The sequence below is a fragment of the Peromyscus eremicus genome, chromosome 9 (genome assembly GCF_949786415.1).
Source record: "Peromyscus eremicus chromosome 9, PerEre_H2_v1, whole genome shotgun sequence".
Taxonomy (NCBI): domain Eukaryota; kingdom Metazoa; phylum Chordata; class Mammalia; order Rodentia; family Cricetidae; genus Peromyscus; species Peromyscus eremicus.
This window is the reverse complement of record NC_081425.1, coordinates 88,417,116-88,430,650: the sequence shown is the minus strand read 5'-3', so window position 1 is coordinate 88,430,650 and position 13,535 is coordinate 88,417,116. Positions and strand designations below refer to the sequence as shown.

General features: G+C 39.3%; 1 protein-coding gene across 1 annotated transcript in view; it reads left to right on the top strand.

Annotated features, from left to right (window-relative positions):
* Dennd6a (DENN domain containing 6A) overlaps window positions 1–13,535 on the top strand; it is a 50,305-nt gene that overhangs the window by 23,076 nt on the left and 13,694 nt on the right. Inside the window, exons 9-14 of the mRNA XM_059273988.1 lie at window positions 417–472; window positions 5,826–5,948; window positions 6,314–6,409; window positions 10,096–10,190; window positions 12,749–12,814; window positions 13,090–13,154. Of these exons, the coding sequence (XP_059129971.1) occupies window positions 417–472; window positions 5,826–5,948; window positions 6,314–6,409; window positions 10,096–10,190; window positions 12,749–12,814; window positions 13,090–13,154 (501 nt within the window). The remainder of the gene's footprint in view (window positions 1–416; window positions 473–5,825; window positions 5,949–6,313; window positions 6,410–10,095; window positions 10,191–12,748; window positions 12,815–13,089; window positions 13,155–13,535) is intronic.

Below are 13,535 nucleotides of genomic sequence, written 5' to 3'. Positions count from 1 at the left end.
CACGATGTTCATATTTTTCTCCTATCTTTTGTATTAGGGGAGACTGGTAAGACCCATTCTCTTTCATGAAAAATACAGAATAAGCATCTCATTGTGTAGCCCTGTCAGGCCAGAACTTGCTAGTGAGGCTGACCTTGAACTTGCATCAGTTCTGCCTCCGCTTTTCAGTGGCACTATTACAGTACAGTCATGTACCATAGTGTATCATACTTGGTTTAAGATAACCAGCATGGTGGTACACACCCTGAGTCCCTGCACTAATCTGTGAGTTCAAGGCCAGCCTGGACTATACTGTGAGTTCTAGGACAACCAAGCCTACATCATTAGACCCTGTCTTAAAAACAAAACTGAAAAACAGTTTCTGTAAAATTTAGTGCTATCTCCCCTAATTTTCTTCTTTTCTTTTAATCCTTTAGGCAGACACACACACATCTATTATTTTACCTACTGTTCATGAGGTGGATCTTTTCAGGTAAAGAATAAAAAAAAATTGTTAACTACTTTGTCTTTTTATTTTGTGATAATTGTTTTTAATTTATGGAGAATGTGAATAAACCTAGAAGAAAATGCTGGTTATATTTTAATGGTAAAGTCCAGTGTTCCATCCCAGCTGCATCTGATGAAATAGGAAAATGGAGATATACGTTGGGGACTCAGTGGTTATGACAAATAGTTTTTGTTTCATTTGGTGTGAGAGTTGTATTGTGGAGATGTAACAAAAGCTGAGGGTTTTTTTAAGTTGAATTTTCAATTTTGTGGTGAAATTTCACAAGATTTGTACTTTAATTAAAATTCACTAAAGAAAAATAGAGAAACAACAGCTTGTACAAAGACTTGCATATAGATACATGCATATCGTAATTTGCTTTATTCATGGGTCATATCACCCACAGTCTGGGGCAGGGCCTATGCTCAGGAGTAGATGGCCAACACAGCTTGCATGCTTTCTTCTTGTTGTTTTGTTTTGGTGATTTTGTTTGTTTGCTTGTTGTTGTTGTTTTTTGTTTTTGTTTTTGTTTTAATCTTTCTGGGCTGTTTGTTTGAGAAAGAAAAGAACAGAAAGTTGGGTGGGTGAGAAGAATCTGGGAGGAGTTGAGGAAGGGGAAAGAATATGATCAAAACATATTCTATCAGGATAGAGAGATGGCTCAGAGGTTAAGAGCACTGGCTGCTCTTCCAGAGGTCCCAGGTTTAACTCCCAGCACCCACAGGTGACTCAGAACTTCCGGTAACCCCAGTCCCAGGGCATCCAGTCTCGTCGGGCACTAGGCGCATACCTGGTGTACAGATATATACCCAGGCAAAACACTCATATATAAAAATATATGAAACTGAGCCGGGCGGTGATGGTGCATGCCTTTAATCCCAGCACTCGGGAGGCAGAGGCAGGCGGATCTCTGTGAGTTCGAGGCCAGCCTGGGCTACCAAGTGAGTTCCAGGAAAGGCGCAAAGCTACACAGAGAAACCCTGTTTCAAAAAATAAATAAAATAAAATAAATGAATAAAATTTAAAAATACACATATACTATGAAAATCTTTTTAAAGGCCAAGAAATAAAAAAGTTACTTTATTCATAGAGCCTGAAATAGGATACAACTCAAATCCCCATTCACATAGAAAACCACTCAGCAATAATAGAGTGAATGAACCTTTGATAGATACAACAGCATAAATGACTTTCAAAGACAGTATGCTCATTACAGATGTCAGACTTTTGTAAGCTACTTAATAGATGGTTTCCTTTACATAATTTTGGCAGGCAAAATACAGGGCCAGAAACCCAAGGTGAGGGACCTTGAGAATGAGGGAATTTTTTGAGGTAGTGGAACTATTTCTGTATCTTTGGCAAGGCTCAATTTTGCTGTAAATAAAATATGAATAAGGCTTAAAATTATGATTTTTAAAAGTTTTAACTTTGAATAAAAAGATGGAGTATCTATAAAATAAATCAATACTACAGAAAAGATACATAGAGATTACATACTGTTGATAGTTTTGATACTTGAGTCATTGAGGGATAAGTTGAAGAATTTGTATAAATTAACTCAGAATTCAGTTACTAGCTTTTTTTTCCCCCCTTTTTCTTTTAATATTTATTATTTATACAGTGTTCTGCCTGCATGTATCCCTGCAGGCCAGAAGAGGGCACCAGATCTCATTACAGGTGGTTGCTGGGAATTGAACTCAGGACCTCTGGAAGAGCAGTCAGTGCTCTTAACTGCTGAGCCATCTCTCTAGTCCCTAGTTACTAGCTTTTTGTTTTCTGTGGAGTTTTGTTGTTGTGGTGGTGTTTTGTGGGTTTTGTTGTTGTTGTTTATGTGTATGTGAGATTGGTTTCATTTTGTATAATTGAGACAGGATAGCCTTCCTGCCTCAGTCTCCCAGGTGCAAAGAATGTGTGTGTGCCATCATGCCTAGATATACTAGAAAGTTTTTCTTTGAACTTCAGAGAGTATTAAATCTTTTTATCTTGGGGGAAGAGGGAGAAGGAAAAAGGACATAAAAAAGAAAAATCTAAGCCATAGGGGCTGACAGTTTGCCTCAGTGGTTTAAAGCATTTGTTGCTCTTGCAGAGGACTCAGGTTTGATTCCTAGTGCCCACTTGTGGCTTACAACCATCCATAGCTCCAGTTCCAGGGGATCTGATGCCCTTGGCTGGCCTCCATGGACACCAAGCATGCATGTGGTGAACTGACACATGCATACATATAAAAATATGTATGCATAAATAAATAAATAAATAGCATAAATAAATCTTTTTAAAAATAAAAAATTAAACCATGAAAAATAACCTCAGGCAAAATATCTAAGGATTACATTAATATTTTCCCTTTGCTAGTACTTTGTGTATAGAGCTTTCCTTTTTCTTTCTTTGTTTTGGTTTTTGTTTTTTGAGACAGATTCTCCAGTAGCCCTGTCTGGCCTCCAGCTCACTTGGTCTTCCTGTCTTCACCTCCCAACTGCTGACATTACAGGCTTTTGCACAATACCTGCCTCATTTTCATTTTATGTTTGCTAATGTAAGTGGCATTTGTTATGTTGAAATGATATTTTTACACTCGGACTCTGAGAAAAAGGATGGAGATCTTAAAAAACACCTGAAGTTGTAGAGATACAGTTGAGGGTAAGCCCATGTTCCTGCTTTCACTAGGCCAGGACTTGTGCTTTCACAAGGTCCAGTCCACAGTGGACTGGACCTTGCTTTTTGTTTCCTCTGAATCACAGAACTCGTCCTCTTAGCTCTTAAGTTGAAATAGGAGTTAAAGGGGTAGTTTCTGAAACAGTTGAAAGAAACTAGCATTCTCTTACTACAGTCTCTTCAAGTCAGGGACTCTGCCTGATGATACTTGGAGGTAATTCCTAGTACAATGAGATGCACATAGTTACTCCTAACCTCCTCACACCCTGTAATTTCAGAAGGAAGCAGTTCTGGCAGACCCATTGACTGAGTTCACAAAGCTTTTAGACTTTCTTTGTGTCTGACAATGCATGCATATATAATAGATACACAAACATAAATTTTTATATATGTTCGTATTTCTCTATCCACATATATTAAAAACCACGAAGTCACAATAAATGTTCTCAATTCCAATGCTATGTGACAGGGTTTATTTTTGTTTTCTTCTTTTACATACTTATATTTCCTTTCCTTGAGAAATTACCTTTTACAATTTTTAAAATTTATTTACTGATTTGATCAACCCTCTGGCTAGTAAACAATTTACCATATCCACTGTAATCCTGCGCACATGCCTTTCTCCATTGGACTCTGACACCCTACATCTAGCCACTCTCTACATGGAGACCCTCCTTACCCTGTTCAGTCTTTGACTCCTTATACTGACCCTATGCCACCCGACCTGACCACCTCTCCAGTGAATGCGTGCTTCCCTCTGCTCGGGTTCTGACTTGGTGCCTGCCACATGAGCGCCTTCCTTGCTCTGCTTTCCCACTCTAAGGCACCCCTCCATGAGGGTATCCTCCTCTTGTCCTGACCCCTTGTGCCAGGTGGTCTCCTACTGTTATGGTGGGAGTGTAAAATGTCCCCACCCCAGGCATTGGAGCCCCAGCTGGTAGGTACTGTTCTAGGTGACTAGAACCGTGTAAGAGGTGAATCCTGACTGGTGGGAGTAAATCACTGGGAGTGAGTTCGAGCCTGGATCCCTTCCCCATCTGAACTCTCAGCTTCCTGCTTTGTTGAAAACTAATAAACCAAGCTTCCACCAGTTCCTACCCATAGGTGGAACCTGCAGCCACCATGCCTTCCCTGTCATAATGGACTACCCCCTTTGCTGTGAACCTTTATAAACCTAAACTTGCTTCTGTTAGGTACTTAGACACTCGAGAGAGTGTGCACACACACACACACACACACACACACACACACACACACACACACACCAGGCTCTTGTGGCAACAATGTCTGCTATGTTCTACTTTAGGTTTGAGACCCTTAGGAAGGAAAAGGAACAGCTCCTTTGCCTTATCCTTCAGTTGTGTTGAAGAGAGACCCTATTTTCATTTGTCTTTTTGTTTTGATTAGTTAAATTAACCCATCTATTTTTTTATCTCGTAAATTTGTCTCATGCTTTTGTACTTACATTTTTTTTTTTTTTTTTTTTGGTTTGGGGGGAGTGTTCGTGCTTTTAACTAGTGAAATTGGTTATGATGTTTAGAAATAATTTTTTCTCTTCTCTAATCTGCTAGGGAAAAATTGTTACCAAACAAGAAAGAAAACTAAATAAGTAAAAGTTGACTTATACACACTAGTGGAATTATGTCCTCACTATTTGCCCACACTAACTGTAGGGCCTGTGTAGAAATGCAGTCTTTGTTTGGAAAAGGGTTTGTCCAGGAATTGATTGTCATGTAGCGGTCCCCTGTGAGTTGTTGTCATCATTCTGGTATCAGAGGCTTCCACTCTTAGGCTGCTGCAAAGGTAGTTACCTCCTCAGTTCGTCAGAACCAGTCACAGATGAACTGCTTCTTCTGTTCTTTTCCTTTTCCTGCTTCTGCACTTGGCGTTGGTTTGTTTGTTTGTTTGTTTGTTTTTAAATGTTGGCTTTTCTCTTTGTAGAATGTGTGCATGTGTGTGTTCTAGAGATTGAACCCGGGGCCTTGCACTGTGCAAAGCAGATGCTCTGTGCAAAACTGCCCCCAGCCTAGCACTGAATTTCAGTTATGGACATTCAGTAAATGTCCCTTGGAAGATTCTTTTGTTTCCTTCAAAATACTTAGAATAGAAATTAAAATATAACAGGATTGCTAATAAAATAGGCCTGTCCTCTATTAACACAATTTGATGATAGGCTTTTATTGTTGTTAATTGTTCTATGTGTGTTGCATCTAATTTTATAAAAAAATGGAACAAGTCAAACTGATATATAAGATAGTTTTGTTTTTTGTTTTTGTTTTTCTTTTATTTCTTTTCTTTTTTGAGACAAGTCTTGGGCTCACTATCTGAGGATGATCTTGAACTTCTGATCCTCCTGCTTCTCCCTTCCAAGTGCTGGTATTACAAGAGTGTGCCTCACACCTGGCTTTGATATATATATATATATATATATATATATATATATATATATATATATGTATATATATATGTATATATATATATATACATATATATGTGTGTGTGTGTGTGTGTGTGTGTGTGTATGTATGTATGTATGTGTGTATATTTGAGAGACTTATATCTCTACATATTGCCACATTCAGTATCAGGAAGAATTTGTATCAATGTGAAATTCTTAGAATGATTATTTGGGAAAGACAAAATTGGATAAATAATAAAGTATTTCTACTGTGTAAACACTTTGTAGGTGTTTCTGCCCAGTTTTCCTTCATAGTCAGATGCTATGGGAGTTGGTGCTGTTGGGAGAGCCCCTGGTGGTTATGGCACCATCACCATCAGAGTCTTCAGAAACTGTGCTGGCCCTTGTTAAGTGAGTATATTGGCTCTTGAGGCCGATACTTTCAGTATTTCCAGTCTGTGATGTTCCCTACCCACTGCATCAGTCCATGCAACAGCTTTCTCAGAGTGGATGAAAAGATTGACTCAGGTTCAGTTAGAGCTAGAACCATGTTTCTCCTGCTTTGAATAACACACACACTCTCTCTCTCTCTCTCTCTGTCTCTCTCTCTCTCTCTCTTCATTAAGTTAGACCTTGATAGGTTCCAATTAATATTAGTCATCAGTGCTTACCTAAAGGCAATATTAGAATGATTTGTCTGTCGGATATACATTGTTTATATGGATGTATCATAGTTATGGATTGAAACCTTGATTTTGTGTCTTCCTGTTCCACAGCTGTATTTCTCCATTAAAGTACTTTAGCGATTTTCGACCTTACTTCACAATTCATGATAGTGAATTCAAAGAATATACTACTCGCACTCAAGCTCCGTGAGTAAACACAGTACCTTTTGTTAACTAAGTAGTACCTTTATTTCCAACATTTTGTAGAATTGTATAATACATTTTGTTGTGTAATAAATTTTTAATTTAAAATTTTGACTTACTGACAAATTGATTTTATAAAAGGTTTGGGGAGCTGTTGGTAATAATTTAAGATTTGAAGAGTTAGTAACTTTCTTTAAGAGATTTTACTTAATAGAATCTGTGTTGTTATTAACAATTACACAACTGTACCTCAGATTTTAACTTTTATGAAAAATTCTTCTGATCTATGGAAGGGAAAATGATCATATTCTTTCCATTTTAACTCTTGTTTTATAATTGCTTATCTTCTTTTCTTAGCTAAAGTTTTAAAGGAAAAAAAATAATTTCCATTTACTTTCTTTACTTCTTGATTTTCTGTTAATGTCACAGTATCTGGTGCAGGCAAACTTCCTGTTTTTTTTGGGGGGGTTGTTTGTTTTGTTTTGTTTTGTTTTGTTTTGTTGAGAGAGGATTTCTCTGTATAGCCCTGGCTGTCCTGGAACAGGACATCTTGTAGACCAGGTAGGCTGGCCTCAAACTCACAGAAATCTACCTGCCTCTGCCTCCCAAGTGCTGGCATTAAAGATAGGCTTTTTTTTTTTTGATAGAATTTCTTTTTTAAAATTTATTTTTATCTTATGTGTATGAGTGTTTTGTTTGCATGGATGTCTGTGCACCATGTGTGTGCAGTGCTCATGGAGGCCAGAGGGCATTAGATCCCCTGGAACTGGAGTTACAGATGGTTGTGAGCTGCCATGTGGGTGCTGAGAAACGAACCTGAGTGCTCTGAAAGGGCAGACAGTGCTCTTAACCTCTGAGCCATCCCTCCAAACCCGAGGCTAACTTCTTAATACTCGTAAACATTTTTTATGCTCATTGCTTGAGGTAATGAACAAGAACTCCATTGCCCGTGTGTGTGTATGTGTGTGTGTGTGTGTGTGTGTGTGTGTGTGTGTGTGTGTGTGTGTGTGTGCATGTGCCTGCACAAATTTTTGAGATAGCTCTCATGTACTGTAGAGTAGCCTTGAATTTCTGAGCCTCCTGGTGCTACCTTCCAACTATGAGAATGGCAGATGTGCCCTTTTAAAGATAGAGTTTCCGTACATAGCCCATACTGGCCTTGAACTTTTGATCCCTATGCCTCAGCCTCTCATAGGATTAAAGACCTACTTCACACTCATCTTCAGAATATCTTAATCCTTGATCCTCCTGTCTCCTGGCTGTCTGGTGGTATATTTTAGTCTTATGTGTAGACTTCTTTCTCTGCTCTTCCCTTAAATGTTGATGTTATCAAAGATTGTCTTCTGGGTTCTTTTTTCAGACAGATCATTTTCTATATAACCTTAACAGCACCCATGGTCTCTGTTACGACCCTATACTAAGGCTGAGGAGGTGGCTAAGCAGGTAAAAGCACTTGCCATGCAAGCTGTCAATTGAGGCCCCAAATCCACGTACACAACTGGACACAGTGGCATCCATCTGTAGTTTAAGCTCTCCTGCAGTTAGCTGGGAGGCAGAGACAGGAGAAACCCCTGGAAGCTTGTGCGCCAGCCAGCCTGGACTATGCATTGCATCAACAGAAACAGTGAAAGACCCTGCTTCAGGAAGGTGGAAGGAGAGAACCAACTCCTGAAAACTCTTCTGATACCATCCCCACCCCAGCATGCCATGGTACAAGAGCATCTTCATCTCTCTCTCTTCCTCTCCCTCTTCCTCTGCCTCCCTCTCTCTCTCTCTCTGCCTCTCTCTCTCTCTCTCTCTCTCTCTCTCTGCCCCTCTCTCTGCCTCTCTCTTTCTCCCCCCCCCATATGCTCTTGTGCTCTCTCCTGGGCTCGTTCTCTCACATACAATTAATATTTAATTAATTGTAATTAATTTAAAGAATCTATATTAACTTGTCATGGTAGTTCACTCCTGTAATCTCAGCACTGAGAGGCTGAACCGGAAGACTGAGGTGAGTTCAAGGCCACTCTGGACTAACTATAGAACAAAAACTTAAAAGATCCTATACTAATGACTGAAATATGTCTTTGTACCTTAGATCTCTCCAACACCCAGACCTATGTTATTGGTGGTGTAGAATGTTACACCTGTATATCTGTTCTTTCTTTTTGAGATGAGATCTCAATCCCTAGCTCTGTTGGCCTAGAACTGGCCTTATACATTAGGGTGTCCTTGAACTTGATAATGTAGTTTAGGATGATCTTGAACCACTGATCCTACTGCCTTTGCCTCCCAAGTGCTGGGATTATAGGCCTATACCACAATGCCCATTTCACACACGTATGTGTTAATGCATCTGAAACTAAGCATGTTTAACTGATTTATTTTTATTTCCCTCTTTTTTGGTCTAATCTCCTATTACTTTCTTGATAAATGGTATTAGTTTTGACTTAGTTGTCCAAAACATAGTATTATGTCTTCTTAACATGGCCCGGAACAACTCTTAACGTCTTTCCACCTATTTATCATCTTCTTTCCATAGTTCCCTCTTCAGACTTCAGTTTTTCTCTGTCCAATTTGGCTTTTTCCCCAGGCCTCCCTTCCTTACAGGGCATCCTACAAAGTACACCTACAGTGATCTATAACCTTTATATGCTATAACTCCACTTGATTCTTTGTGGCTGCTCTTTGCTTATGAGATAGCATTAGCTGGGCAGTGGTGGTGGTGCACACCTTTAATCCCAGCACTCAGGAGGCAGAGGCAGAGGCAGAGGCAGGGAGATCTCCGAGTTTGAGGCCAGCCTGGTCTACAGAGTGAGTTCTAGGACAGCCAGGACTACACAGAGAAACCTTGTCTCAAAAAAACAAAACAAACAAACAAAACCCAAGATAACATATTAATTGTATATGCTCGGTGCTGCCCTTGACTCTTCTTTAACTGTTATCTGCCCCAGTCTGCTCAGGAGTGCCGAAGTACCTGTTACCATGTGTATAGTTCTGGGTAGAGACTGACCTCACCTCATTGCTTGGCATGTACTGTTCAGTGTTGCCCTCACCTCCCTTGTTTACTTGGCAGAAAACTATTCATCTTTCGTGTCTTGTCTGTATCGTGTCTTTGGTGAGTCTGTCCTTTTAAAACCCTGGCAGACCATAGGTTCTCCTTGTGATTACTGTGCACTTCATTCTCATTTTGTTCTCCAGTGTCTTTAATTGTTGGCATCATGATTGAGTGTGTACACCTCTGTACCTATATACTGTGTTAAGAATCATGTTTTGGGGGGGGGGGGGGCTGGGGAGATGGCTCACAGTTAAAAGTACTGGCTGCTCTTGCAGATGACCCAGATATGGTGCCTAGCACCCACATGGTGACTCACAGCCATCCTTAACTCCAGTTCCAGGGCCTCTGATGCCTTCATTTGGTCTTCTAGGGTCCCAGACATACATGTGAAGCATAGACATACATGTAGGCAAAACGCTCACACAAAATAAAATGAATAAATCTAATAAAAATAATCATATCATATCTTTTTATCTTCATGTGTCTAATACCGAATATGTTACCTGTTAGGTTGATATGTAATAAACCATGTAAAGGGAACAATATTCTATATATCGTCCACTCAGAAACTATCACTTATTCTTCAGTGATTTAACATTCTTTTAACTTTTTGTTTTGCACCTTTTTATTTTGTCTCATTTTTATCCAGGCCCTCAGTCATCTTAGGAGTAACCAACCCCTTTTTTGCTAAGACGCTACAGCACTGGCCACACATTATTCGAATAGGAGATCTTAAACCTGCAGGTAATGTGTCTACTTGGTGTGTACAGTGTGTGATGGGATGGGCACTTACTTGTATCTCCCCTTGTGTTTGTCTCTTGCTGTTTATATTATTGGCAACATTCTTGGAGATGGCCTAGAGAAGAGCCTTTGGAGGAGAGTTACAGCTTCTCACTAAAATGGGCATATGCCCTCGCCCAAAAGCATTCTTATAAAGCCCAGGGAAACTGAGCCTTTTATTTTATAAGCCAGATACAACTGGGAATTCTATTTTGCTCGAGGAAAGTCTTATATAGAAAACTAAATGATAGCCAGAAGTCATAGTGCCTATGTATAATCCTAGCACTCTGAAGACTGAGGCAGGAAGATTTTGAGTTCAAAGCCAGCCTGGACTACATAGTTCCAGGACAGCATGAGCTATAGAATGGAGACCCTGTCTCAAAATAAGGACAGAAAGGCTGGACAGTGGTGGCGCACGCCTCTAATCCCAGTGCTCGGGAGGCAGAGGTAGGCACATCTCTGAGTTGCAGGGCAGACTGGTCTACAGAGCAAGTTCTAGGACATCCAGGGCTGTTAACATAGAGAAACTGTCTCAAAAACAACAGCAAAAAGCTATAATTATTCCAAACTTGGCATGAAATTCTCAGGTAGATCTTAAGAGAAGTGTTGTGTAGCCTGGTGCATTGTATTGACTAAGGAAGTCCTCACAGGTTTGTGCTTTCCTTGAGAAAAAGACATATAGTATTAGGTTAGTAAGTGTTGATTACATGAATAAATGCATTCTGAGATTGGATGTTTAATTTAAATGCCAATTTAATGATACCCCTAACATTGTCATGCTCCCGTCAATACATTAGTTTGCTGAGAGATACAAATGATAGTTCAGAGAATAGCAGTTACTCTACTCACAAAAGACATGGGAGGTTTTTAAGTTTTTTTTTTTTATACTTATCATCAGGTTGGTTTTTTACTAATCTAGACTGTTTGATTGACTATAATACAATACTTTGCTTTTTATGAAAAAGGTTCCCTTAGGGATAGAGGTAGGAAACTTTTGCCAGAAACCATTAGTGACATAGTATGAACTGATAAACTTGTCTTAAAAATCACCATAGGGAAGCTGGACATTTTAGCCAATGTCTTTAATGCTAGCTCCCCAGCAATTGTGAGGCAGAGGTAAGCAGATCTCTATGAGTTTGAGGCCAACCTGATGTTCTTAGCACGTTCTCACAGTGAGACCTTGTCTCAAAAAGGAAAAAAAAAAAAAAAAGGCCTAGGTGCTGGTCTCTTATCAGACATGCTTTGTAAATTTTGAACCATTCTGTGGACTAACCTTTTACTCTTTGGATAGATGCTTTTATGCACTAGCTTTTTTAGTTTTGATGAAGTTCATTATATCTGTTTTTCCCTTTATTTCTTGTGGATTTAGAGCCATATTCATGAGATCAGATTTAACTTTACAATCATGAGTCTTGTCTTAGGGCATATAGTTTGGCTTCTTGAATACAAAGCCAGGCCTACTGCACATGGTACACAAGATGTGCAGCATAAAACTGTGATGAGGATTCTGACTCTGAAAACTCAGGACAGACAGAATCTATAGAATTACAGAAAAAGCATATCCTGTAGGCCCCAGAGGGAAGACATGGCAAAACAGAGTGTCTCTTAGGCTCAGAAGTTTATAATTATCCTAGAAATGTGTGTTTGGTTTTAACACGGCAAGGTAATTAGTTCCGATGCAGAGGTTGCTCTTTTTGTGTTTTACCTAATAATCCACTTTGTACTAAATGGAGAAATAAAACCTAAGAATAACATCTGTGGAAGAAAAAACCAAGAGTCCTGGTTTATATTGGCTCTAACTAGAAACTGATCATTTCTAATGAGAAAGTGGATTTGGTGTTTTCACAACAGGAAAGAGGAAATACTTGCTGTAAGTCAAGAAGATTTATGTGCAAACACGCAATGGTGCATTAAGATGACTCTGCTAATGTTAAGCCCTTCTTGTGGTCTGTTATTCACATCAGACACTGAATAACCCTTTTTAAATCAAATATTTATAATCATAGAACTGCGGTATGTTTCCTCACATTTGTGAGCTTTTCATGGAGCTTCCTGGCATCTATTTGATGTTTTTAAACAGTTGTTTCAGAATTTTGTGCATGCACACAGTGTGTTTTGATTAAGCCCACCTGCCGCTCCTCCACTAGTGACTAGGACTGGAGCTCAGGATGTGTCTTAGAGCTAATGAAGTTTCCTGCGTCACAGTGAAGCCTGCTGCACTGCTGTGGTTTTGTCACTCCTCATTCTAAAAGAGCACATGTAGATTACTATATAATAATCTTCATTATTACCCAGAACTAGTGACTGTAAGAAATATGAAACTTATTTCTAAATTATTTCCCTCCCAGCATTTAGTTTTTGTTGAACAGAAAAAACATTTTAGCCAAAATATGAGTCCTATAGCATGTATGATGTAACTAAGAGTATTATGATGCTAAAGATGAGCATGCCAGGCAAACATTCTATCATTAAGTTACATCCTCAGCCCAGTTTATAAGAGTTTTTTTGTTTTTTTCTTTCAGGTGAAATTCCTAAGCAAGTTAAAGTAAAAAAATTGAAGAACCTAAAAACTCTGGATTCTAAACCTGGTATTGACTTTTATTACTGACTTTTATTTTGTGTATATTTGTGAATGTCTGCATGCAAGTGTCATAGTGCATGTGTGGAAATCAGAGGACAGTATTTGGGAGTCATTTCTCTCCTTCTTCCATGGATTGCAGGGCTGGATGAAACTCATGTAGTGAGGCCTGCATAGCGAGTACCTGTCCCAGCTGAGTCATCCTGCTAGCCCCGACTTTTATTAATCTGAAGTGTGTACTCATCTAGGTTGTTGGTTTTCTGTTTATCTATCTTCTTTTCTTAGGAGTTTATACCTCTTACAAGCCATATCTAAACAGAGATGAGGAGATCATAAAACAACTCCAGAAGGTAACTGCTTGCTCATATTATTAATTTAAATCTCCTTGTTGAGGTCTGTAGTATTTAGTTAGGCAATGTGTGTGCATATGTGGGGGGGGATCGTTTTTGTTTTTATGTGTAGTAATGTGAAATAGAACTTCACTTCTTAAAAACAATACTGCTGCTTGAACCAGGGCCTCATGCATGCTAGGCAAGTGCTTTACCATTGAGGTATATCCCTAACCTAGAATCTCACCTGGCTTGCCTAGAACTCACTGTGAAGACCAGGCTAGGCTTGAACTTGTAATCTTCCTGCTTCTACCTTTTAAGTACTATGTTATAGGCCTGTGCCATCGTGGCGCGTGCGCGCGTGCTTACGTGATGGTGGGGGTCAGGGAAACATTGTAGTGT